The 26,363-nt window shown below is 44.0% G+C and overlaps 6 protein-coding genes across 6 annotated transcripts; 2 read left to right on the forward strand and 4 right to left on the reverse strand.

The window, feature by feature from the left end:
* Positions 1-243: 243 nt before the first annotated feature.
* Positions 244-6,833, forward strand: IL334_004955 (uncharacterized protein; the record flags this gene model as incomplete). The annotated part of the gene is made up of 8 exons (XM_062936669.1): positions 244-813; positions 897-2,414; positions 2,465-5,510; positions 5,563-5,837; positions 5,896-6,075; positions 6,128-6,256; positions 6,310-6,514; positions 6,580-6,833. The coding sequence occupies 8 exons, from the start codon at positions 244-246 to the stop codon at positions 6,831-6,833; spliced, it is 6,177 nt and encodes a 2,058-aa protein (XP_062792720.1).
* Positions 6,834-7,499: 666 nt separating this feature from the next.
* Positions 7,500-11,446, reverse strand: IL334_004956 (uncharacterized protein; the record flags this gene model as incomplete). The annotated part of the gene is made up of 11 exons (XM_062936670.1): positions 7,500-7,574; positions 7,658-7,798; positions 7,863-8,849; positions 8,912-8,973; positions 9,040-9,160; positions 9,206-9,232; positions 9,294-9,394; positions 9,458-9,494; positions 9,546-9,590; positions 9,645-10,092; positions 10,143-11,446. 11 exons carry the CDS (start codon positions 11,444-11,446, stop codon positions 7,500-7,502), a joined length of 3,348 nt encoding a protein of 1,115 aa, XP_062792721.1.
* Positions 11,447-12,466: 1,020 nt separating this feature from the next.
* Positions 12,467-14,822, reverse strand: IL334_004957 (uncharacterized protein; the record flags this gene model as incomplete). Its single annotated transcript, XM_062936671.1, has 5 exons — positions 12,467-12,609; positions 12,674-12,763; positions 12,825-12,898; positions 12,963-13,652; positions 14,095-14,822. The coding sequence occupies 5 exons, from the start codon at positions 14,820-14,822 to the stop codon at positions 12,467-12,469; spliced, it is 1,725 nt and encodes a 574-aa protein (XP_062792722.1).
* Positions 14,823-16,457: 1,635 nt separating this feature from the next.
* Positions 16,458-18,382, forward strand: IL334_004958 (uncharacterized protein; the record flags this gene model as incomplete). Its single annotated transcript, XM_062936672.1, has 10 exons — positions 16,458-16,476; positions 16,524-16,667; positions 16,848-17,303; positions 17,377-17,431; positions 17,498-17,559; positions 17,615-17,636; positions 17,724-17,801; positions 17,867-17,892; positions 18,014-18,244; positions 18,360-18,382. The coding sequence occupies 10 exons, from the start codon at positions 16,458-16,460 to the stop codon at positions 18,380-18,382; spliced, it is 1,116 nt and encodes a 371-aa protein (XP_062792723.1).
* A 314-nt stretch (positions 18,383-18,696) lies between these two features.
* On the reverse strand, positions 18,697-22,324 carry IL334_004959 (uncharacterized protein; the record flags this gene model as incomplete). Its single annotated transcript, XM_062936673.1, has 9 exons — positions 18,697-18,888; positions 18,989-20,091; positions 20,151-20,168; positions 20,222-20,320; positions 20,385-20,648; positions 20,709-21,466; positions 21,578-21,857; positions 21,993-22,085; positions 22,171-22,324. 9 exons carry the CDS (start codon positions 22,322-22,324, stop codon positions 18,697-18,699), a joined length of 2,961 nt encoding a protein of 986 aa, XP_062792724.1.
* A 967-nt stretch (positions 22,325-23,291) lies between these two features.
* IL334_004960 (chaperone DnaK) lies at positions 23,292-25,978 on the reverse strand (the record flags this gene model as incomplete). Its single annotated transcript, XM_062936674.1, has 12 exons — positions 23,292-23,375; positions 23,441-23,625; positions 23,679-23,745; positions 23,811-23,929; positions 23,985-24,224; positions 24,279-24,477; positions 24,534-24,647; positions 24,702-25,042; positions 25,096-25,194; positions 25,246-25,348; positions 25,414-25,699; positions 25,776-25,978. The coding sequence occupies 12 exons, from the start codon at positions 25,976-25,978 to the stop codon at positions 23,292-23,294; spliced, it is 2,040 nt and encodes a 679-aa protein (XP_062792725.1).
* Positions 25,979-26,363: the final 385 nt, after the last annotated feature.

Consider the following 26,363-nt stretch of genomic DNA (forward strand, 5'->3'; position numbering starts at 1 on the left):
GATATCTTACGATGTTAGTCGACCACGGCATTAGAACTATTACACCCTACAACCCCACTTTGCCACTGATAATTCCCATTTCGTCATGTTAACATTTATCACGCGACGCGTCGATTGACTTTTTGACTTTTGCACTTTTCTTAAATTCCTGATTCCGACTTTAACCATCATAGCTTGTATAGCTTTCCACCATCGCCGCGACAAGTCACACAGACTCCATGTGCACGTAGCATTCATCTCACCATGCCACCTAGAGCAGGACCATCTCGTGCTCGCCCTCGAGGTGGGAGAGCATCATTCATCCCTTCAACACAGTATCAAGCCGGACCTTCGTCTCGATCGGAAAGGGAAGAATCCGAGGATCCTTTAGCTCTGACTCCTCTCAAAGACAACGATAGACGTAGAGCAGAGAGCCTTTCAGATAACGTCAGGAATTCATCACCTAGAGTATTGTATTCTACTCCTATCTTAAGCAAAAGTACAATCGGGAGGAGAAGGGGGACAAGGTCCAGCAATATCAGATCTTCCTCTCCAGCAGCAGGACCTTCCACTCAGATCCCTTCTTCCACTTCGAGGATCACACGAGCATCCAAACGAAGAGAAAGGGGACATGAAGAGCTCGGCGAAGAAGATCTGGTTCCTCCTAGCGAGGACGGGGAGTATGAGGACTGGATGGAGAGTAGGAGGATAGGATTGGATAAGGGAAAAGCTAAAGCAATGGACCAAGATTTGATTCATGACACGGGAGACGACGACTTCAGTGAAGTTGGAGAAGCACAAGGGTCCATAAAGCCTAAAAAGCCTGATAAAAAGGTAAGTTAAATAACGGTAGTTAGATGACAGTCTCCCTGGACCCGATGGATGTCATATGCTCATCACAATTCTTCTCACCTCAGTCTTTCAAGCTTTTTTCGCCAAAGCATTTTGAGTCCCTCCTACCTTCACCTGTCCCTCCAACCTCACCACAATCTTCAATAGCGTCCTCGATCACCGATACAAGATCAAGAGAGACATCTCCAACACAGCCAATGTCATTCAGCCAACAAGATGATCTCTTTTACCCAGCGTTTGAGGGTAATCAGTACTTTGAACGTCAGGAGGAGAACGATCGGAATGAAGCTGAGTATAATTTCGATGAGAATCAAGCAAGTGTGGAAAAAGAGTATATACTGGTGGAAGAGAGACTCTCGCAGGAGCAATTAGCATCTTCCCCATACTCATACAAGTCACCCACTCCTCGCACAATATCTTTGCTTGTATCTCAGGACGGAAAGTCCGAGACGTTTTTCCCTCAACCACAAGCAGACATTCAACCGTCACCACCACGTTCCTCAACACCTCATACAGTACCACTTTCACTGACACAAGAGCAAGTATTCAAGACCCTACCTTCCGAGACTATGCTCGAAGAGAAAGAGGACGTGGAGACTGTTGACAACCCAAGGCGAAAATCTTCTACTCCTCAAACCATACCATTTCTACCCATTCAAGATGAAGGCTTCCAAACCCTTCTTCCTGTGCTCGGGATAAGTGAAGACATGGGTGCAGCATTTCGTGTTGCTTATCCCGAAAAGGTGACTTCTGCAACATCGAGCCCACCGTTGCAATTTCCCTTTCAAGATCATCCTATCACTCCAATGCTCTCACATCCACTGGGTGACATTTCTCCGAAGGAGATCGCAGGACCTGTTCGGGACGATCAATTCCCCTCGACATCCCCACAGGATCAGGACATCACATTCACTCAAGACCACTTTGCATCACCGTCCAAGCGGGGTGTTTTAATCAGACGATTGTCTTCGGCAAGTGCCCTTTCTCCCATACTCGCAGCTGTAAGTGAGGATCCGGTCGGTCAACACCCTATTCCGACACCACTTCCGGCAGATCAAGCTTTAGAGCAGTTTCGTGGAGTTCGTACCTTTCGTACACGTACTGTCCTCCAACTTCAGCCGTATACCAAAGAAAGGCAAATATACGAAGCAGCACTCAAGAAAGGTGGTTTGAAAAAGGGGAAGAAAGCTGTCGCGCCTTCTAAGGAGATAACCCAGGAAGAGGACGAAGAGGATGAAGCTCGCATATCGGACAGCTCAGAAGCTAGTGCTGCTGAGGAACCTCCAGAACGAATAGTTATTGGAAATACTCCACCACCAAAAAAACATCGCGAACCGAAGAAACTTATAGATGCCGATTTTGATGAATACTTTTTTGAACATGGATCACCTGCCGACGAGCATGACCCAGATCACATGAGGGATCTGCAGAAGATTGCAAGAAGGAGGATCAGGATGCAAAAAGAAGAAAGACTGAGGTCAAGGCAAGCCGAAAAGGAGAATAAGGAATTCGAAAGGCTTATGAGAGATATGAGAGGCGAAAAGGAGTCTTCCGACGAAGAGGGATCTAGTAAAGCAGATCAAGTACGTAGTTCGTCAAAGTCCTATTAGAAAGAATGCTGACCTTACCACAGAATCTTGCAAAACCTCGCCCAGCTGTACCACGACCAAGTACTCGCACGCCTGGTGGAACCAAAACATACGGCAGTAAAAGTAAAGCACTTCGACAACCTATTCTACCACCTCTCAACTCGCATGAGAGTGCCCTTCCCTCTGACTCTAATCCTCTCGTGTCGCCTGCGAAAAGCCATTCCAATACTCCGACTGCCTCTTTCCGGACAGCGTTTTCTGGTCTTGGGGATGTGGACATGGATATCGGTTATGGTCAACCCCAAGAGTCTTTCCATCGCGACGTCGCAGGCGATGATCCTCAATCGCCTTCGCTACAACACCTAAAATCCTTCATCATCAGCGATATTCATCGGTCACATAGTCCACCTCACGTACATGATTTGGTATCAGACTCTGACTCCGTATCTTCTAGCACTGTACAAGATCGTCGGCAAAGGATCGCCCGTAGAATGATGCCTGCTGCAATGCTCCGTCAGCTGGAAGCTGAAGCTGAAGCCAAAGATCGGCGTAGAGCTGAGAAGAAGCGTAGGGAGCGAAAAACAACAATCTCTCCCATTAAACCAGGCAGAGCCGTAGTCAGACGGAGAGGTGGCCAAGGCGATATCGACGATATCAACGAATTGTTCGAAGACAACGACGCGGATGTGATCTCCCAACAGACTCCGACTATGGTCCTTGATCCATCTATTCCAAATTCATTTGATGAGCCTATGTTGGTACCCGACGGCAATACATCTTCGGAGGCTGAAGAGGATAACCAAGCCGAACAGACTCTTGCGAGACTTCATCGGGGTGACTTTGAAGGTATCGTAGCCGGGAATAGGTGGAAAATGAAAGAGTCAAAACGAAAAGAAGGGATTTCTCGGTTGAAAGTCCGTCCGGACCACTCTCGTCGACCAGCTTTAGGTTTAGCAAAGCGTGTACGTGCTCCGATCAGCGAGGAAAATAGAGCTATGGTACAAAGTCGGTTGGACTTCCCATTCATTGATAAGTCCCCGACCTCATCTTTCACGAAGAAACGTAAAAGATATCCTCAAAAGGGACAACGTCAGCGTCCCGCGATCCGACTGGATGATCATGTGATTTTCGCTACAGCCGATTTCGAATTTAGCAGTCAAGATGAAGTTCAGGATCGACCCTCAACGAAACCAAAGGTCAATCCTGCCAACAGGATTTTTGCTCGGACACAATCTGCCAACGTCGCACACGCAAATCCTCTCGACGCTGGTGTAGGAAAAGCAAGATCTTGGGCGAACTTCGATAGGTTTCCCATAGACTTCGACATAACACCTTTACCTTCTGGAATTTACTGCTATCAAACTTCAATACCGGGCAGTGGAAAATTGGAAAAACTTGTGGAGGATATGCGCAGCGTACAGACTGTCGAGTCAATCGACGTGTGCATAGAACATGGGCTTGAACTCAGGCCAGACATGTCTCCAAGCTCAATACAAGCTATTGTTCCGCTTCTTTTCGACGGAGTCCTACGACAAATGGTAGTCATTGCGAATGAAGAGCTGACGGAAGGTCTCGACATAAGCTTCTTCGCATTCCTCGGCAAGTACAGTGCTGCGCATCAAAGTGATATCGAGGAGACTACAACTGCGCTCACATCAGATATTGAAGACGCTCTACGTCATTTGAATACAAAACTCGACAATCTGGACATCGGTCAATCCAAGAAAGGACAGCGCGCCCTACTCGACCTTCGATGGGCCGCTTTCGAGCTGAGTTGCAGACTTCAGACGCATGAAATTCGAGGAATGGAATCACTAATACAGACATGCTCCGTTACACTGCTTCGTCAACTTCTCTCGCTCGGTTTTGACAAGACGATACGCTGTCTCAAGCAGATTATGCGAGGAGAATCGGACTCTGCAGAAGTCAACGATACCTCGGTGACTCTCTGGATCTCTCTCATTCACGCGCTGAACGCTTGGGATAATCGTCAGAAGATTTCACTGGGTCAAACTTTCGTGATAGCTTTAGAACAAGCCCTCGATTCAGTCTTTCATGCAGACCAGACCGGTCCTATAGCTGCGGAAAGGATTTGGTTCCTTGTCTTTGGTCTCTGCGCCTTATCGCAATTTGGCGTTGATGGGAAGATCAGCTCAATCTTCAATACATTTCCGAGATGGCTGCTCGTCCGGAGAGCTGCTGCCCTGATCAAGGTTGCTTTTCACGAAGACGCAGAGAAAAAGGCTCATCCTGATCAGCTACGGGGTCGGGATAAATATATCAAAGTCATGATGGCTCGTTGTGTTAGGTTATCAGCTGTGTGGAAATGGTCGTTCGACCGAGAAAGCTTCAGCGTAGCTACAAGAAATTTGGGCATTATATTCAAGGACCGCCAATATAGGAATTTGCCGACTGAACCACCAGTCGATTATCCAGACTTCATAACTCGATTCGATATGTCCCTTACTGCTGCAGAAGACACCAAACGAGAGACTGCTTTCGAGCTTTACATACGGCTAGTCTGTGTGGCAGCTTCAGACATTATTTCTTCCGCTCAAACACTCTCAGAAGCTCAACAAGCTGAAAAGGATGTTCAACGACTTGTCATGTCTATTATCCCAGTCAGTTCGGTCAAATTCAATCGTATATTTCCACCTTCACCGAAAGATCTAGGTCAATTGATCAATCGATACTCAACGATGATCGCCGCATGTTACTTCTCACCTTCACTACTTGATTATTTATTGGCAAATTCCAAAAAATGGTCTGTATTCGAGCAAGCTGATTTCGATTCGAGGCAAATCTGTATCAGAGGACTGATGTATCTTTCCGTCGCAAGAAGGCACCATACACAACCTCTTCAACCTGTTGTGAATCGTCTAGCAGAAATCATGCGAATCTTACAATCTGAACTGGAAATTTTAACCGGACCTTCTGCTCAAACCATGGGTATAGGTCCCAGCAAATTGGAGATTGAACGAACAATGGTGTTATTGGTCACTTGCTTTAGACAAATGATCATCCATCATTCATTTGATATGGAGGAGCAGAAGAAGGCGGTGTATCCGGATCCGTGTCTCTTACATCAAAGTGAGTAGAGGTGCGACCGCTGAGATCCTAATGTGAAGCTGATCTTGTACAGGCTGGACTATACATATTTTTGATCTCGAACTTGCTAAAGATCCCAAGTGCGGGCTTGAAGTCGTTGCCACCATTCAGACATTCCTCAATGCTCGTGCTTCGGCATTACCGCAACTCGCAAGATCGCGTCGAGAAGCCAAAGAAAGTCACAGCGAGAGTTTGGATGAGTACGGTTCCTTAGGCATAGATTTCACAGACGCGGATGTGTTAGCCCTAGGAGGGGAGATTGAAAACGAGGATGAAGAAGTAGACAAGCAGGACCAAGAGTTTGCAGCAGTGAGTACCGCCTCTTCCATTTTGTTGGTTGTTGAAGCTGAGCATGATGTTGATGCAGATCATTGAAAATGTTATCTCGCCAAAGATATACCGTCTCTTATCAGATATGCTCCCGCCCGTATCAGAGGACGAGCCTTCCAAGCAGGATCACTCCGCAGATCGACAAGTCTTCATTAGCAAATTGACTAAGTGTTGGTCAGATTGCGCATCTGTACTGGTCGTCGAGCACCAAAGATTGGTGAGTGTTTGAATTGACAATTGTATCGGCTGCAGCTCACACATTGGCTTAGGACTGGTCAACGTTCATTTCGCCTTTTGGTAGACAATCATGGGCTCGATTAGGTGACGAAAGAGGAAGAGTACAAGTAGGATTGCATTTCATGTCGAATGTGGCTATTCTTGATCCGGCTGCGTTCACTGTGAGTTGTTTTTCGACACTGAAGCGGCAGTATGCTGACGGTGATCTTCAAAGCATCACGAGGAGGATTTTGTTGCCCTCTTCTTCCAAGTCATAGGCACAGACAAGCTGACCGTTGAGCATAAATACCTGTCTGCTCTTCTGCTCACGCCTGGAGCGATGGACCACCCTCTGCTCAGTCCATTGGCTGGCTTAGAAGCTTTAGAAAGGGAAATGAGCAGAGATGGGTTTATGGGAATGAGAACTGAAGCATTGAAAGGTGAGCTGTGCCTTCCGTTTTCTTCTTTGGTCATCGAGCAGAATTAACATTTGATGACCGCACAGCCATATTCGCTGCTGTACCTGATCTTTTACGATCTTCAAGAACACCTCCATCAACCAAATCATTTGTCTATAGGTGTATCAACCTATTTGTTTCATCTCTGATTTCGTACGACAAATCCATCGACATCAATAAAGTCATTCATAAACAATCATACCGCGCATTTACAGATACCATCGTTCGAGAATTGAAAAGCATTGCAGGAGAATTCATCACACAATTGTCTGTACCAGGATTGAAGCATTTTGGAACTTGATCATACAGTACAGTCCCTTGTAATAGTATACTTGTTTGTACTTTGTCATATCCCATGTAATGCATACGATGCAGTAAAAATCGACATTGAGCTCATCAGCTTCTATACTTTCTAGCGAGATCGCGTTACGAGGCTCTCCTCATGAGCTCACTTGAAGAAAGATCACAGAACAAATATCTCAGATTGTCTCGTGTAATCTCTTTTTTGAATAGCCTTACCCATGGACTGTAAGATGAATGACATACCCATGACATGTGAGCAGTCAGGGATGTCACATGTCCTAAATGAGTTCGATTACAAGAATGAACAAGCCTGACATGACTTGCTTGACTTTACCTTCGCAGTATTACACGATCTTCATCGTGCGGTTGAGACGATGTTCGATCGCTAAAGTCTGATCCTAGGTATGGAACAAGATTACGTGTCTTAATTCCGGAAAGTCAAAAAATGGTGAAAATAACTTGCATACAACATTATCACATGGTACAAAAGAGAAATAAATCAGGTTACGGTACTTTGTGAAATATATTAGAACATGTTGTTGTGCGAAACTGGGAAGGAGAAAGAGGAAGACAGGAAGCATGAGGAAGTGATCGAACGAGCCAAGCGCGAGCTCCAGGAATATTATAGAACCAGCATTTATCCCCGAAGGTATATCTTGAACCGTTAGAGACTGCGATGAGAGTATATACAATCTTGTTCTGATTTTTGGCAGGTTCCAGGTTTGACTACGTCACAATTCTATCGTCAAGTTGTCACAATCAGTCTTAACTTTTATTTGGGTGACACAGTTGAATAATCGTCCCGAATGTGAGATGACTTACCATTTCCTTGGCGAGTCTCCGCAGCAGTGCGAATTCAGAAGGGGATAGTGGTACTAGGTGAGTGAATGTACAGTCAGGCTTGAGACACCTTCCCTCAAGAAAGTGATGATGGCAAGGTCTAGGGTCGAGAGTCTTGAGAAACTACTGCGTCGAGAAAGCGCATATCAATCGTTAGTCTCTTGAGACCGCCAGAGGAGGTACTTACCAAGTACTCCGGAGTGTCCCTACTCTCACGACAAAGACTATCGTGAACGTCAAACATATGGTCTTCGGGCTGAGTGGATGTGGTGGAAGCTTGACGGGAGTGAGAGCCGCCGAGGGGAATAGTGTTGACTCCAGATGAGGAGGTAGGATAGCTATTCTGAGTGTGCTTTCCGATTATATCATGCCATGTTCTGGGAGGAAGTTTCCGATCCCATGGAGCTGGTGTTGTGTTGGGACGAACAGGAGCGGACCTTTTAGGTAATGACTCCTTTTTGGTGGACGAGTGTCGTCTGAATCCACCAGGTAGACCATGGCCCTCTTCCTCTGAATCACTTTCGTGAATTGGGGTTGGACGTTGAACTCGCTTGACGGCAGAGTGAGGCAACTGGACGGAAGGGTCATCCTCATCACTTTCAGGCGGAGAGTCACCAATCACGCCGTCAATTTCGGGATCGATCGGAACGACAATCTTATTCTGTCTTGTATTTCCACGAAGCGAAGGTGAGGTCACAGTTCTAGCAGTTACTCCAGTCCTTGTTGCTCGAGGCGTGGACATGGGTGAGAGCTCGTATCTCCTATCAATGACGGAGACGAAGTCGCTGGGAGGAGCAAGTCTAGTGCTGGGTCGATCCCAAGAAGGGAGATAGGACATTGAGGCTGTTGATCGGATACGTGTTTGAGAGGTCGGTGGAAAGTCGTCATCGGATCCAGGAGATACAGGGCGAGCGGTGGAGTATGAAGCAACACTCGAGGCCCTCGAAATTACACTGGGAGCATTCGAAATGTTGCTTCCAATCTTGCGTTCTCTATATACTGTCTTCCATTCTTCTCTGTTCCAGTTGAAGTAGTTGTTCACTTTAATGAGGTGAGCCGGACCGAGAGTCGTGAGAGTGTCGTTGAGAGTATTGTTGGCTGATTGTATGGCAAACAGTTTATCACCCAGACCTTTGGCGCTCATGAGCTCCAGTAACTTGACATAGTCTTGGCCCTGTGAGAAAAAATGTATCGTCAGATGTATATAGACCAGAGGTATGTCATGAACAAGCTTACTTCAGACGTTCCCAAAAGGGTCATCTTACATGACGGTATACTTGCATAGAGCTTGAGGTGTTCTGTTGTATTTTGTTTTGTACGTGGATTAACCGGTGTTCCGTACATAACGAAATTGACTTGCTCACCTTTGACTTTATTCGCCGGGCCATCTGGGCCTTCGGAATCTGTGACAGAAAACAAGTCTGACTCTGATGCGAATTCGTCTAAGAAGCTGTGAAAGTGACCCAGGTCACGAATACACCCAACCTGAGAAAACGACGTGAGCGATCATCACCTATAGATTACGCTTACCACTTGGAGCTGTTTCATTGTCGAGTACTGTATGATTGTCACCAGTCTAGATCAGTACTGAATCGCGAACATCAATCTAACCACTCACGATATCGAGGAACAGATGGACAATGATGATATTGGTATTCAGATTCTGCGTTCTACATGAATTTCGAACGGCCTCTAGGAGATCCTTGGCAACCTGCCGTCCTACAAGACATTACAGTCAGTGTGTCAAACGCTATACCGTGGTAAATATAGTCGATGACTTACCCCCTTCCGCTCCCCTCTTCATCACGCTATATTCAAACTGATCAAGGCGTCAGACGATGTCTGATGGAAATGGTACTATAGGACTTACCATACGAGGATGACCTTCTAGAAGAACCACTACAAATGGAGGGGCCTATCAAGCTACGATTAGCAGGCAGACTGTAGTGTTGGAACAATCAAAGCTTACCTCGGGATTCGATGTAAGAGATTCGGCTGGATTGGAAAGCTCTGACTGGGCCTTCGATTCTGCGACAGTCTCCTGCCAATTGTTCTTCTCTTTCAAAAGTTTTTTGCATACTTTAGCCAGCTTCCCATTTTCCTTCTTGATGTGCAGCTTGGAGATTTCCAATTCATGCTGCTGAGCGATGATCTCGTGGAGCTTGCTCTTTGTCACATCTGCTTGAGCTTTGTAATGACCAAATTGCTTGTAAGCTTCATCAAGCTCCTCTGTTTTAGCTTGATTTGAAGCCTGCAACGCAAGAATTCGCTCTTTAGCCAACACATGGGCCTCATTCATCTGTTGGAGCTGACTCTTGAGTACAAGGCGTTCTTCTTGAAGCCGTAGAATCTTTGTTCGCGTTCTCTCTTCTAGCGGTGCCTCTGGTGATCCAAGGGAATCTTCCATGCAGATATGGCTGTTGAGATGACGAGTCAGTTTGATTCTAACACGCTGGATTGAGCTTACCCTCTCGCTTGATGACCAATCACGTGTATTACCTCATCCAGTCCGACTTTGAATAGATTTTCAGCCTCTTTCTTCTTGTCCCATGCAATTTGCAGGTTCTTCAATGCTTCTACAATCTCTTGAGCAGTTTCCTTAGATCTTGTGTGAGAATGAGTATTTGAAGACACAAAGTTGGGGACCGAAGGGGTTTCAGGAAGAGGAATACGTCTGGGAGAAAAAGGGGCAAAAGTGAACGGATATCTTTGAGTCAGTATCGTACTTGTGTGAGAGGATGCTACCGGTATCTGGTTTTTGAGAACGGTATTTCCAGAGTTACGGGAGTTAGCGGCAGTATCATTAGACTGATGTTCCGAAGACGAAAAAGGAAATGACGATAACGCCGGAAAGATCTCTTCGCTTCTTGGAGAGCTGCTGTGATTGTAAACAGAAGTGTTTCCGACATTTGCAGGTTCACCGATAGTAGATGGACCGATGGTAGTGGGATTCGAGTACAAGCTGAGAATCTCAGCTTTACCTCTTCTCTCTCGAAGCGGTTTATCGTCTTGTGGTTCAGGTGTATGTGGAAGCGGGATTTGGGTTGGAGAGGTTATCTTGACAGCTTTAGATGGCCTTGCCGAGACAGGTTCTCTGATCTTGATGGAATGATCGTAAGGGTTGACTTGTAGATTCCATTCTCCGTATGGCGGGGAAGAGGTATAGGGATATGGAGGTAAGGATTGACCTTGCTCGTAGCGAATGTTGGCATCGGTAATCGGTGTTGCTGGACGATAGTTTGCCTTGTGCGAAGTGTAAGGGGTGTGATGATCCTTGTCATCAAAGTCGAACGACGGAGGAGATCGAGTTCTGACAATAGAGAGCTGTCTTGGTCTTTTCGTAAAGGTGAATGGAGTGGCGTTTGCACTCAACGATGCTTTGGATGTACCACTTGAAGACGAAGTGGAACTTTGTCTGACTCTTGGAGGAGTGGAAGTCAAAATAGTGATAGGGTTTGAGAGTTGAGGTGTTGATTGAAGTTCCTCCTGTACTTCAGCTCTCACATCTTGGTCTTCTGTGCTCTCGATGGAAGTTCTGTTAGATGAAGCTGATACACCCGTACTTGTTTGGGTCGAGGTGCTATTTGCTATCCTTGAGGTCAATGGGACAAGCGAGGTTTGGTTGAAGTCAAACCTCGGTAAAAGTGAGGTTGTCTTCGTCCTTGATATTGATGGTGGAGAACGGGGTGGCGAATCGAGATCAATAAGAATCGTCTCTTCGGTATTCGAACCCATCGATGAGGATGGCCTCAATGTAGTTGGTACGGTCATTGTAGAGCTGACTTCCTGCACGCCAGATTAGTTAGAACGTATCGGACATGACAGGATTTCAAGATAACAACGTAAAAAGATGACTTACGATATCTCGTCAGCTTGACGATGTATCAGACAAATGATCACAGGCTGTGCGACCGGGTCGATGATTTCAGGTGTCAGGTGTAATTGTGATTGTACTTAGTTCAATGCGTATATCAAAGGATCGGGCTGTGAGACGTTTAAAGTGGAGTATGTTAGGGAATGATAAGAAAGAAGAAGAAGAAGAAATGAAGGAATTGATGGAAATGATGAAATCATACGATTTAAGTGATTCAACTTTTTGATGGGATTGGGAAGTTGGATGATGGTAAACAACACAGCAAAAAGTGTGGCACTGGTGGTCTGTGCGTTTGAATGTTGAATAAGGTTTAGCAGTACGAGTATAGTCACCTGTTGAAATTACCAAATGAAACACTGTTTGACTCATCATCTAACCTGAAGTGATTGGATTTGATCCTAGTTCAACCCCTCAGTGTCAGTGGTCTATCAGCAAACAACCACGTCCTCATCCCACTCCTGTGCTACACTCCTCTCCTTCTGTAAGCTCACCAGTCAGCGCATCAGTTCAGCGTCAGTGAGAACAATGAACGATTGATCAAATCCATGCATTCATTTCATTCTCTTCTTTATCTCTTCTTTCTTTCTTGTTTCTTCTATCCACATGCTAAGTAATCTTAAAAATACAGTCTTTTCGATCAGTACGAGAAAAAGTCAAATCAAAAAGTTGGAAGGGTGATTAAAATGAAATTGAATGGGATAAAGCTACAATTTTTACCTTCCAATTAAAATAGGCTTTTGTTTACAGTATAATGAGACTGAAAAAGGACAGAGAAGCGTATACAAAAAGTGGTATGCATTTGATTGATGATGATGATGATTGGGTATTGGTTTTGCAGTGTGACAGTATTCAGAATGAGCAATGCTATATGAAATGAATTATAAGGGTTGGTAGATATATTGCCAGGATCCAATGATTCATCGAGGAGCTGCAGCTCGATCCAGAGGGCTAGACTCAGAAGTAGCAGTGATGCTAGGTGAAGAGAACGTGGAGCTGAGTGGTGGTCGTTCAGAATGCAGTCGAAGGAGTCGTGGGTTGGTATATCTTTGTTCACGAGCGACTGGGAACATCACGGGAAAGTCAGTCATCCGCCAATAAATCAAAGACCGCAATGATGAACACACCTGTTACTCGAAGCTCTTTACCTGTAAACTTGGCGTTAACAGATTTAAGGTTGGCATCTTCGCCCAATTTGATATCCCATTGAGCGTGATCTAAGCATTGAATGATTGTAAGTTGAATGACTCTCGCATGATGATGCTTTATGAAGCTAACCTCCTTCATCCCATTGATCAGCAACGATGTGAACGGTTCTATGGCCCCTTGTAGCGATAGTGATGTTGTCGAGGCTGCAATCGGTATCTCAATAACTGATGGCAATTGCAAGTAAGAGGCAAGAGCTGAAACACTCACGAGAAACCAGGTAACCAGACCATTATATCGTAGGCCTTTTCTGTACTTTTGATAGCTATTCTACCTTCTGCACCTTTGATGATCTCGATCCACTCATTCTCTCGTCCTTCAAATAATTCCGGATCGAAATCGTCAAAACTGACATCAGGTTTATCTTGACTTGAACCGAAAGACAAAGCGCGTCCAGACACTGCATTGGTCTTCGTAGGCGGACAAGCCCATCTTGGTGGAGGAGGCGGAACTGAAGTCGACGATTTGACGCTTTGTTTTGAGGAAGAAGAGGACGATGACGAAGCAATACTTGTATTTGTACGCGTTGATGTTGAAGAGGGAGATAAGAATCGTTCGGGTACGGAGAATCTTCTTCCAGACATTCCCAATGAAGGCAAAGGATATCCTGCAGGTGGTGGTTTAGGAGCAGATATCTCACATCCAGTGACAGGTGATTGTGCGCTCATACTGTTTCCACTTCCGGTCGACCGAAAAGATTCGCCTGATGATCTTCTTACATCGGGTGGAGTGGAATCGGTAGGTGGTGCGAGCCGTCCTTCAGGTATGGGCTGTGTAGAAGGAGCGACTGATAGTGAATGAGCAGGAGAGATTGGAGAGGAAAGAGGAGAGGTACGACTGAGAGCTGTAAATCCAGGGAATCCAGGATCCAAGTGAGGTGCAGTGGGAGGTGTATCCAGACTGAATCGCCGATATTGAAAAGTGCGAGGTGAAGAAAGAGTCGTCAGCATCGAGTTTGTAGGTGATGTCAAGGCAATAATAGTAAGGTAAATTTCGTCAGCTTGACTTTTGTTGATTGATGAGTTTCTAAAGCAGACTGAATGCTAAAGGACGTATATGAGATACATAAAGTGGTAACTGGAAGTAGACGATCGTCGCCAAGCAAGTCGAATCACATTACCATTGAACGATTATTCATGATCTTTGACGTCACGAGTATCTGATACGTGTTCGGAATAGATTCACTCTCAAAGGAAGGTGTAAAAAGAGGAAAGAGATCGTGTATGAACACAGGGCGGCGATTTGCATGACAGTATTGGCAAACGTTGCAGACCACACAAGGAGAAAATGATAATAAAAAATAACGAAAATTGAAATCGAAATGCAGGAGAGATATACTCACCTAGCATGTTTTCTCCTCCAACTCCCATTTCTTTTTATGGATGGTTTCCTGACTGTCGACGGTACTTGTTCACCCTCCTTGTCTGTTGTAGACATCGTAAGAGGTTCAGCACAATAATCGCTCCTTTTTACGTTGGCTGAAGTCGAAGCGAGTGGCCATATTGGAGGTGGTCTTTCCGCTTTGGGTGTAGCTTCTCCTTTCGAATGTGGCGTGCTCGATGTCGAACCTGAAGGTGGGGATTGATGTTCACCATTGAGGAAAGGGGAGTTTTTCTCGAACGAAGAAGCGGTAAATTCTGGTGTAGTGATTAATGGAGCTGAAGAAGAGGAAGATCCAGACTGGATTGAAGAAACTGATTCTATTGATTTATCAGAGGGTATTCTAGATGGACCAGATGGAGGCGATGATGGCTTTGCTTGTTCTTTTGGAATTTGATTTCCGTTCATGTCCACTTCAACTTTTGATGGCATTGAAGATGTCATGTGATCACCCATACTTCCCCAGCTGGTATTGCTACAGCCTGATTCCCTTCTGCTATCAGAAGAGAATCCACTATATCTTCCGGTGGCTGAATCGAAGAACGACGATACCGATGAATTAGATGAAGTGGGTGATGGTGATGGTGAAGTTGAAGATGCTGTGAGATGTGATAGACTTGGTGATTGTTTAGGTGGTTGTGAAGGAGAAGTATCTAGTTTAGTTTTGATTTTTGAAGAAAGGAAGGTCATTTGAAGACGATTTGGGGAAAATAGAATGACGAATGGGAAACTTGATTGTGAGCCTTTTTGTGTTTTTTACTTTCATTATCGTGTTGGTCTGCTGATCATGATCAATGATTATGATTCAAGACAGCGTACGACAACCCGCCTGGTTTCTGTGTTATTGATGTTACACAAGTACGGTGACTGATCAAAGAAAGCCTTTTTTTGGGTTGATTGATGACTCCCTCGAGATTGAGATCCTTGACGAGTTGATGAAGGGGTTTTGTTTGAAGGGTTTAAAAAAAATCAACAAAAGGAATTCGAATTCCACTAAAACTGGATTTTAGCGTCGTTTAGATTTTTCTCCTTGTTTAGCTGATTGAGTGTTCGTACGTATAATGGTATCAACGATCAAACCAAAGGTATATAGAGGAGGGGTTTGTGAAATGCTAAGAGAGGTCTTTGATGGCGAATCCTGTTGGGATATTGCTTTTTGGTTATATGTCGTACACCAAGTGGAGCGAGACAAAAGACAATAGGTTTCTGAATCGAATCTGGAGTGATGTGCCGTTTCCTCTTTGGCTATTTATTGTTTTGTAAGATACCTTTCTATTGTACACATGAGGATGATGATCAATCTCAGAAGAGACACAAAAGCTATATGTATGATAGCTGACTTGTATGCAGAAGGGGTTATTTCTCTTCAATTTTTCACTCTGTTCTTTTCGTATAATCTCTACTTGATGCTATCATTTCAGTGCATAACATGTTCAATTACAAATTATTTGATCCGAAAAGAACAAGAAACAACAAAGACCCTGAAATCATAAGAAAAAAGGGGGGAAAAAGACGCTTAAATCGTATCCGCCCCCTGATTCGGAGGTATAATAAAATACAAAAAACAATATGAGAAGAGGGGAAACACGCGGGAGAGACGGATGACATGTGGTTATGATAATGACGTATTCAAACACAGGGAAAGCACTTCGGGTTTCATCGCAATAAAATGTTCTTGTAAGAAAGCAGTGAGGATAATTTGTATTTCTGGTGATCTGTATTTGTATTTGTATCTGTATTTACAAACCAGAACAGCGCCTTTTACTTCTGGCACGACGATCGAACCTAGAGGAACTTGTCCAGCGTCTCCGCTGAGACGAAGATTACCCAGCATATTATTACTCGTCAGTTCGGATTCAGGAGGAAAGGACGTTTCCGTGTAAAAGGGAATATAGTACATATCTTTATTCTCGGATTGACGCCTCTTCTGCCTCTCTGTCTCTCGTGGTTAGGCAAAATCTGCACACCGTTCTAGAGTATAATCAAGAGCCGCTGTTGTACCTACCTCCTGAGATGCACAGTACGTCATGAAACCTATTTGAAGCCACACTGACATATCCGAACAACCCGACGAAAAGGGGAGATGGCAGCACCTCTTAGTCTCATAAATTACCGACGGCAGAAGTGTTATAAGCGCGATTACGTAACTCATACGACGAGGCGACAAACGCGTCGTGTGTGACTGGTTGATTTTGGACATCTGTTATTGATTGACAGCACTGACATTGAGCAAAGAAGCGTCTATTTGAGATCTTTTCGATTGTGAATTCCTGTATATAGGACCAAATCACACAATTCCTCGACCACGACCAACAGTGAAACAGAATGCCAAACATCACAATAAGTATCATCTTCTCCTCCCCTGTTTATACAGAATAATCACAGATCGAGCTAACGTACATTGTTCATTTTACGTTCGATTAAGAACTCCTAGAGGAGTATCAACATTAGAGTTTGATCCTGAATCAACAACGATAGATGATTTGAAGATATTGATTTTCTCTTCTACTGAAATACCTCCAAGTGAACAAGAATGTATGTATATTTATCTCTCTACCTAGTCCAGGCCTATATGTCCAATAGCCTTAGCGCAGGACAATGATCGCACTAAAAGAGAGTCTAGATGCTTTTTCCATTGCGTTATCAGTTAACTGATTTTGTTTTCCTGTTCGTGCCCCACCCTGTCCTTTTGGTATAATGATCCGTTCATTCCAGTGAAATATAGTTATCCACCTAAATCATTACCTGAATCAAAAAATCCATTATCTTCTATACCTATAACGAGAGGTGAACAAATCATCGTTACTTCCAACCCATCACTATCACTATCATCAACTACGTCTACATCTACACCGACTTCTAACACACAAGAGAGAACGACAACTTCAAGGATAGACGCTACAAGAACACCTACACCTGCACCGTCGATAAAAGCTATAAACGAATCGATATCTGCTCCTTCACCAATAACATCCACAACTCCTAGAAGACCTGAAAGTCCTCTAGGCTCGAATGATATACCACTCGAAACCAGTGACAGTGTAGCTTTACCTGGGAGAGATGCTGGATTTCTTCAGTTGAGAGTCGTCCCAGATGACAATTCTTGCTTGTTCAGTGCTATCGGCGTGGTGTTTGAAGGCGGTATAGATGCGGCTCAAAAGTTGAGAAAGGGTAAGTATATTTGTTATTTTTATCTCAATGGTGATTAGTTGTGGTTAAATGCTGAACCTACATCAACAAACAGTTGTTGCTGATGTGATAAAGAATGACCCTTTCACTTATTCCGATGTGATGCTAGGGTGAGATTTCTTATTCTTACCCAATGCAAATGTAGGCAGCTCTGACACTTCATATCGTTTGTATAGTCAATCAGCCGATTCATACATAGATAAGATCTCTAGACCGGAAACATGGGGTGGTGCAATCGGTGAGCAGCCATCAGGCGATTCTATGATGTTCACGCTGATGCGTGTTTTTCAAAGAACTCTCGATCTTTTCGAAGCAGTAAGTGATGTGCCTTCACTCGTTTAGTCAATTGGAGTATGCAGATTACAAGTATAACCGTTTGGCTGACGCCTACTGCAAAATCAGCTATAAAACGGAGATATCATCGTTTGACGTAGCTACTGGTAGATGTGATCGTTTCGGGCAGGACGAGTATGACTCAAGGTGAGATCCACTTGCATCGCTTCTTGTCATCCAGATTGATTAGCTGAATCGTGCCATAATCGCAGATGTCTTCTCGTCTACTCTGGGATTCGTGAGTGGTATATTCCTGTACATCTTGATTCCGGGTAGCTTCTCGCGGATACAATTGTTTGATTCATAGAATGATTCGGGAAACTGACTTCTGTCCGTTCTTTTTGTGTTTTTTTTTGAAGATTACGATGCACTCACCTTATCTCCATTACCTTCCTCACCACCTTCTTTCCACACTACCATATTCCCAATAACAGATTCATCGATTCTACCAACAGCTGAAAAGTTAATAAGTCAACTGAAAGCAAGACATTATTATACCGATACATCAAATTTCGATTTACGTTGTCAGATTTGTAAACTAGGTTTAATAGGTGAAAAAGGTGCAAGAGAACATGCTACCAAAACTGGACGTGAGTAAGGTCTTGTTTTTTGGTGTTTGTTCTTGAACCTCTGCTGGGGTTTACTTTACCTTTCTAGTGGAGTTTGATATAACGAAAAGAACGACACGCTGACACCATTGATTAGACGTTCAATTTGGAGAATACTGAGAGGTGTATTATCTACATTTCAATTTTTGTGAGGCCTCACATTGTAGAACTAGGTCTAATCAAGAAATGATCTGTTGTACGCGTAAAAAATGTCATCATTGCATTCTTCCCATCTGCTATACTCTATCAAGGTCGCCTGCAGTGATGTGAACATCGTGACTTGGCATAGAACCAAAATTGAGCATGCATTTTCCAAAATTGCACAATAAAATATTATTCTAATATGGGGCAAAAAAAAACCCCGAAATGAGAACTGATACCTATATCTTCCCCTCAACGCCTTTACTTTCAGATCTTTATTCACTTCCTCTAATCTAGTATAACCAATTCAGAACCCACAGAGCTAGCAAGATCAAAGATAATTTAATTGAATTATATCTTTTAGCCAAATTACCTATATTACTTATGACGCTAAGGACAGTTTGATCTTTCCATTGTTTATCTGTACTTTGATATCCTGCTACAGAAGGTCTTCCAGTCATCGAAGCTGCAGTAGCTGCCATCCACTATATCACCAATCCAGTATGAATTAGCGGCGACACATTCCGGATTCAAACGGATCGCAATGCGACAGAATGAAAACCCAATCCAACACCAAACACTCACAGCAGGCCAACTTTCCCTTCTTTCCATAGACTCGCTTTGAGGCGTCGATAGATCCCCACCTTGTTCTATATCTTTCTTAGATTGATTCATTAATGGTATACTTTCAGGTATACCACCTTCTGCGCCATCTTTTGGACCTTCAACAAGTTCATGTACTACTTTTGTTGTGTTCGTATTTGTTGTATTTGCAGCGCTGTTACTGTCACTCGGTTTACTGGTCGACGACGACGAAGATGGATTGGGCGTGGTAGAAGTAGTTGGTAATTGTTGTAATTTCTTTTTTCCAACTAGATATTCTGTAATTTCGCCAGTCGCACCTGAAACTCTATAACTTAACCAGACGAAACAGATTGATGATATAACCAAGTTGAAAGGTCTATATTTCGTTGTCGGTATGACGAGTAAGATGGCTTTAGTATCAGATGCCAACCAGCCGTGGAATTGTAAGATGAAAGTCTCCAAAGAGATTTGACCGACAAAGCAGAACAATCTTGACGTTGTCGAACGTAATATCGGCGAAGCGTTTCTTAAAAAGACAAATGATAGAATAGGTACGAAACAAACTATCGAGTGATAATTGTTATATATGAATTTGTTTTTCAATGAAAGTTCAAAGTAGAAATACCAGATCATTCCTAATACACTTGAAACCATTGTTGCTGTTCGAGCAGTATTGAACCATGGTTTTTCGGGTAGATTGAACTCTTTCAATTTGATATATCCATATGCGCAGAACATTCCTGCCCATACAATAAATAGATCAAGTGTCACTCGGAATGACCATTCTTTGGCTGACCACTCGATGCGGAAGATGGTATTGAGGACCTTGAAGATACTAGCCATCATCCATGTGTAGTGCATGAAAAGAGTGACCAGGCCAGCACAAGCAATTAGCTTCGAGATCAGGAAAGCAGGTCGTTCGTTGTGTTTAGATCCAATAGCCATCGTGAAGTATATGATCATATACCACCAACTGACGAGAGGAGCAAAGTAGTAAAACGCATAGTCCGTGTTCATGGTGTATGGAAGTACGACTGAGAGGAGATTGAGCCGAACGAGTACCATCGCTATCCTCTGGAAACCAAAATCGGCTTTCTTGTAATCTATGCAGCAAAGTCAGTGGCGCTATAGTGTACACTTAATTGCTGTTGGTGGGACTTACAGAAGAAGAAATGACCATCTAGACCGAACGTGGTCAGCATACTTTTGCCAACATAGCAAGAGATCACTCACATCCAGTCATGAACAAGTAAGAAGCAACTAATACTCGAATCGGATTATAGATACCGGATATCTTGGAAGCGCCAAAGAAGTGATATATGAGAATTGCAACTTTGGGTTATACACTTTAATATGCGTGTCTCTCTGCCATGGTAGCCGTCAAGCTTGTACTCACTTTGCATCCAACCTTTCCATTCGTCCGTGATGTCCCTATTCAAAAAACCTAAATCTTTTCCACCATTTTTCATTGTCGCCAGACCAGCTACTAAGGCAACAACAGTCAACACACCAAAGACAGTTGCGTCGTAATCTTTCTGTTCCTTGATGAAGATTGTCGTTCGATCTGCGATGAAGAGATATCCCATTGCTAGGCCAAAGGTGCTGAGCGCGGGTGCAACACTTGATGAAGGAAGATAGCTTAGAAAGGGGGATGATGAGGCTGAGGAGGCTTTATCAGCTTTCACGCGTCCAGTGTGAAGGTGTCGTGAGTTGCACTTACGAAGCCTTGAAGCTATCAACATTCCGACAGGTGCCCAAACAACCAATGAAAACAATACTAGAGCTTGAATAGGTGTAGCCCAATCGTACCTCTTACAACAGGTTCCGGTAGCACCATCATTTCTCATGATATCATTGCATCTCCAACTGAGCAATAATTCAGCTTGTTTATTCATAATCTTATCTGAGTAATGAAGTCCATCTTCCGTTTCTTCGTCTACCAGCAGATCGTTCAATACTGAAGGGATTATTACTGGAGGTGGATCGGGATGGGTCAATCTTGCATACAAGTCGGCATTCATAGCCTCCACATCGGTGTGCATGATCGTTGCAGCTCTTGAGGGTGAAAGCTTCTCGTGTGTCGGATTAGGAATAGGTAAGAAGATGATCGAATCTGCAATTGAGAAATCCCTTGATCCTGCTCTGGAAGTCAGGTTTCGCTTATGCAAAGGTGATATAGATGATCTTCGATATTCGATTATAGGAGAAGATGAATCTGTAGGTAATAAACCGGGTAAAATCACTCCTGATCCAAGACGCATATCATCCCAAGGGTTCATCAAAGCTGTTTTTGGTGATCCTTGGTGTTCCTTCAATGATTCGAAAGTTTCGTGAATCATTCCACCCCAGGAAGCCAGTCCACCAGAAGTTGGATTTCGCAGGAACCATAATCCTGAGCCCATAACAAGAAGAGCAGCAGGTTCGGACCTTGCACCTGAAAGTAGCGAAGCGGTTTTGGAGGAATTCAGATATGGATCCCTGAAGAAGCATATTGGATCAGTTCTAGCACAAAGACAATATAGAGACAAACCCATTTCGCGTAGAGATGAATAGACGAATAGACGAATAAGCAGAGATTCGTAAACATACCACCAGAATTCCAATTCCAGTTCTCCTCCATTCCGATCAGGATCCACTAAGGATAAAGTCCTATCTGTGTGTTTCTCTCCTTCCGATTCCCAGGCTTTTGATACCCCTCCGACTGTGCGTGCAGCTGCGAAATATAATTGCCGTACATTGGAATCCCCAACGAATATAGCTGTTCGTTTTTGATCGTGTGACGATGAGAAAGGGGATTTGGGAGTATTGGCTCCTGGTATAGAAAGACATTTTTGAAATTTCGCTCCTGGTAATGGTAACTGGAAGCAGCCTGTGAGGGTTCTTTGTTAGCTTAATGCGCCAAACATCATTTGCCCTATCACGAGCTGCTCCTTAGAGACGATGCAACGACAAGGAAGATTTAGTAGATAAAGGGAAGAGTTGAGCCGAAAAGTATTCGACTTACCTTCAGATTGCCAATTTCTCCAAACACCAGGATCCAACCATTTTCCCGTACCAGTGTTCAACAATGCAGAACAATGATATGGATCTGACCAATCTGTATTTAGTTAGACATCAGCTTGAAGTTTCCTTGTTTCACATGTGTTTCCCAAGAACAGGTAAGAAAAGGTGTGTTTACCTACCTAGAAAAGTATACCTCAATAGATTACCTAGTACGACAGCAGCGACTAAAGTCGCACAAGCGTATGTATACCAAATAGGATTTATTTTACCAGATTTGGCTTGATTCCTCACTGTAGAAGTTTTAGTTGAAGATGTCGAAGTTGATCCTGGCATATTGATATTTGTAGCTGTAGTTGTTCCAGTAGAAGTCGTGGTTGTTGTTGTCCTTCTTTTGTTTGTTCCGGCGGCACCGTTATACTTATCCTTCTCAATGTCTTTTTCTATATCGTTTCCTACGTCGATATCAGAATTGAGTGTATTAGAGAGGTGCCGCGATAATCTTTTAGATAAGAATGGTCGAATTTTGAATGGATCAATCCTATACAGTTACTAAAATAGTACGTTTTTATGCGAGTTTGTTTGTGGCTGTGTGTATCATGCGTGTTATTCAAGATCAGATCAAGATTATATTCCCTGTGAAGATGAAGGGTGGGACGTGCGTTATTAGGGAATGTAGCGATGTCAAGTGGAGAGAGGTGAAAGGAATAAGTCGAAGAGGAGGTGGATGAAGAAGGGGTATCACACGAAAAACACTGATTGTCTTTGAGGTGATTATTCAACTATGATATACGAATCATTGAGATATACTTGAATTGGGGGGTATAAGAGTTGACTGCTGGATGAAATGAGATATCAGATGTTAAGGATGGTCAGATAATAAGACGCGTGAGAGTGGGAATTAACCTCGTGAAAAGTGATTAGTTTTACGGTTTAGCTTAATCCCCTAGTGAAGATCATGCCACGTTATATCCCCGTCGATCAGCCTAACTATCATCGACGACTATTTCTCGAAACGATGCTCGCAATATAAATGAAGCAGCATGCACATCGAAAGTTCCGCGCACAATGGATTGAGTCACGTTCAAAACGATATGCATTTGGATCATCCTGTCTCTATTTCTCCATATCCTCCACATCCTCCACTTTCTTATACTCCAGTTTTGTACCAATGTCTACTACTGACTGAGCAGATAAGATGCAGTATCATCAATAAAAGCGTTGGACAATGATCGTTAAAATCCGTCAATATTCCCACATAGCATCCTTTCACATCCCGTCTGATACTCGAGAGCGAAGTTATCTAAAGCTCATCGTGGCTGAAAGGTTGTTGCTCGTCATCGTATCCTGAACCTCCGGCACCACCGTAAAGTTTGGCGGTGATGGGCTGAACGGAGGAACGAGTCAGCAAGCGCTCACACACTCAACATAGCGGCTGATTGGAACACTCACCGCAACAGCTGCTTGGAGTTCAGATAACTGCTCCTCGTAGTCTTCAGCTTCAGCTGTAGGGTTCTCCTCGAGCCATTCAGTCTTCTCCTTGAGGGCGGAAAGAATGGTCTCCTTGTCGTCTTCTGAGAGTTTACCACCGAGACCCTCGGAGTCAGCGACTTGTGATTTCATAGAGTAAACGAAGTCTGCAATCAGAATGAGTCAGCTGCGCTCCAAAGTTCGAAGCGAGTCAACTCACTTTGAAGGGCATTTTGAGATTCGATTCGCTTCTTCACAGCGGCATCTTCATCGGCGAACTCCTCGGCCTGATAGTGTGCCAACATTGATCAGCTTTACGTTTGATTGAGGAGTAAAGAAGAAGACTACGTACCTCTTGTACCATTCGCTCAATGTCCTCGGGCGAGAGTCGTCTTTGATCGTTGGTGATAGTGATAGACTTGGATTTACCAGTACCTTTGTCTAAAGCGGCAACCTTGAGGATACCGTTGGCTGTAGAAATAACTCATAAGCTGGAATTCAGATGTTTTCGTTTGATCTAGCTCACCATCAATCTCAAAGGTGACTTCGATTTGAGGAACACCTCGAGGGGCAGGTGGGATATCGTTAAGATCAAATTCTCCAAGCATATTGTTATCCTTGGTCATAGATCGTTCACCTTCGAAGACTTGAATTCGAACGGTAGGTTGGTTGTCGACGGCAGTAGAGAATATCTGAGATTTCTTGGTGGGGACTACGGAGTTTCGGCCAATAAGTTTGGTCATGACACCACCGGTGGTCTCGATACCTGTTCGTACCAAATCAGCTGATACTCCCGTCGACGTGGGTATGGAGTACTTACCAAGGGTCAAAGGACAGACATCGATCAAAAGGACTCCGCTGCTACCTTCCTCACCGGAAAGGATACCACCTTGAACAGCAGCACCGTAAGCGACGGCCTCATCAGGGTTGATACCCTTTGAAGGTTCTTTGCCGTTGAAGTACTCTTTGAGAAGTTGTTGGACTTTAGGAATTCGAGTGGAACCACCAACAAGGACGATCTAATGGTGACCTGTCAGCTGTGCTCGAAGATTTTTATGGTTGACAGACCACTTACATCATCAATCTCATCCTTCTTGACACCGGCATCCTTGAGGACTTGTTCAACGGGCTTCATGGTCTTTCGGAAAAGATCAATGTTGAGCTCTTCGAATTTGGCTCGAGTGAGGGTCTGTATCGCCATCAGCATTTGCTCCTATTCTTGTAACGGCACTCAACGACTCACCTCTGCGAAGTCGTTACCACCTTCGAAGGCTTCGATTTCAATCTTGGTGCTCATTTGGGAAGATAGTGATCTCTTGGCCTTTTCAACCTCTCTCTTAAGTTTACCCATAGCTCTGTTGTTTTTGGAGACATCAACATCGGTCTTTCGCTTGTATTGCTTGACGAGGTAATCAATAACTCGGTTATCGAAATCTTCACCACCAAGATGAGTGTCACCTGCAGTAGCCAATACTTCGAATACACCATCCTCAATGGAAAGAAGGGAGACATCGAAAGTACCACCTCCAAGATCGTAAACAATGATTTGGGATTCGGCCTTTCCAGTTCGGTCAAGACCGTAGGCTTAACAATATGTCAGCTTAGCAACGAGAATATGCTTTCACTAGCTGACTCACCGATGGCAGCAGCGGTAGGCTCGTTGACAATTCGGAGAACGGTAAGACCGGCAATGGTACCAGCATCTTTGGTTGCGGATCGTTGAGCGTCGTTGAAGTCTGTGAAAATGTGTCAGACGGATTTATCACGCAGCTTTAGGTTTTACTCACAGGCAGGGACAGTAACAACAGCGTGAGTGACTTTGTGACCAAGGTAAGCCTCGGCAGTCTCCTTCATCTTGATCAAAACCATGGCAGAAACTTCTTCGGGGGTCTAAAGGGCGATTGCTTTGTTAATCGACTCTCCTTCACAACAGCTGAGCAAGGCGAGCAACTTACAAATTCCTTGAGGTCACCTTTGTGGTTGACTTGGATCATGGGTTTGCCACCTTTGTTGACAATCTTGAAGGGCCAATGTTTTTGGTCTTTCTTTACATCTGAATCAGTTGCTGATCTACCGATCAATCTCTTTGCGTCGAATACAGTGTTTTCTGGGTTGTTGGATGCCTGATTCTTAGCTGCATCACCGATTAATCTTTCTTCATCAGTGAATGCTACCCAAGAAGGTGTAATTCGATTTCCTTGATCATTTGCGATAATTTCAACTTTTCCACCTTTTTGAACGCTACAGATGCAAGCATTCAATCGTAAGCTTTCGAAAAGTAATGAAGTATAGAAGGTTGGGGAGGGGATGGACTTACGCAACACATGAATAAGTTGTACCTAAATCAATACCGATGACTGTACCAACATCCACTTCTTTCTCCTCTGCTCTCACTTGATTACCAACAGGTAAGAAACAGATGACGGCGATGAGGACGAAAGCGAATAAAGTGATTTTTGACATGAGCGAAGAAGACGTTGATCGTCTTGTTCGACGTATTGTTCTTTGTGGGTAGGCCATCTTGAGGCTAATCTATCCAGCTTGTAACAAACGGTGGCGATACTTGAAATTGTTGAGACGTGAAAACAACTAAAAGAAAAGGGATTTGAAGTAAAAGGGTATATAGATGTCAGTAGAATGTCGGTGGTGGTGGTGACACGTTGGAAGGTGATGAGCTGGAATTATTATCAGAGTGCCACGTTGACAAAAGTATTTGGTACGTGTTCAGAAAGGAGAAAAGAAAGAAAAGGAATATTCGAGACGCGTATTTAAATCAATTTATCCCCCATCCAAATACAGTTATACTTCCGCCGGAAATACACCCAATCCAGCGGCAGCTCAGTGCACTCGAGCTCGCCAGCAACATCAATGGAAGTCATGCACGATAGTTGAGCATTATTTGTTC

This window comes from Kwoniella shivajii, chromosome 6 (assembly GCF_035658355.1).
Source record: "Kwoniella shivajii chromosome 6, complete sequence".
Taxonomy (NCBI): Eukaryota; Fungi; Basidiomycota; class Tremellomycetes; order Tremellales; family Cryptococcaceae; genus Kwoniella; species Kwoniella shivajii.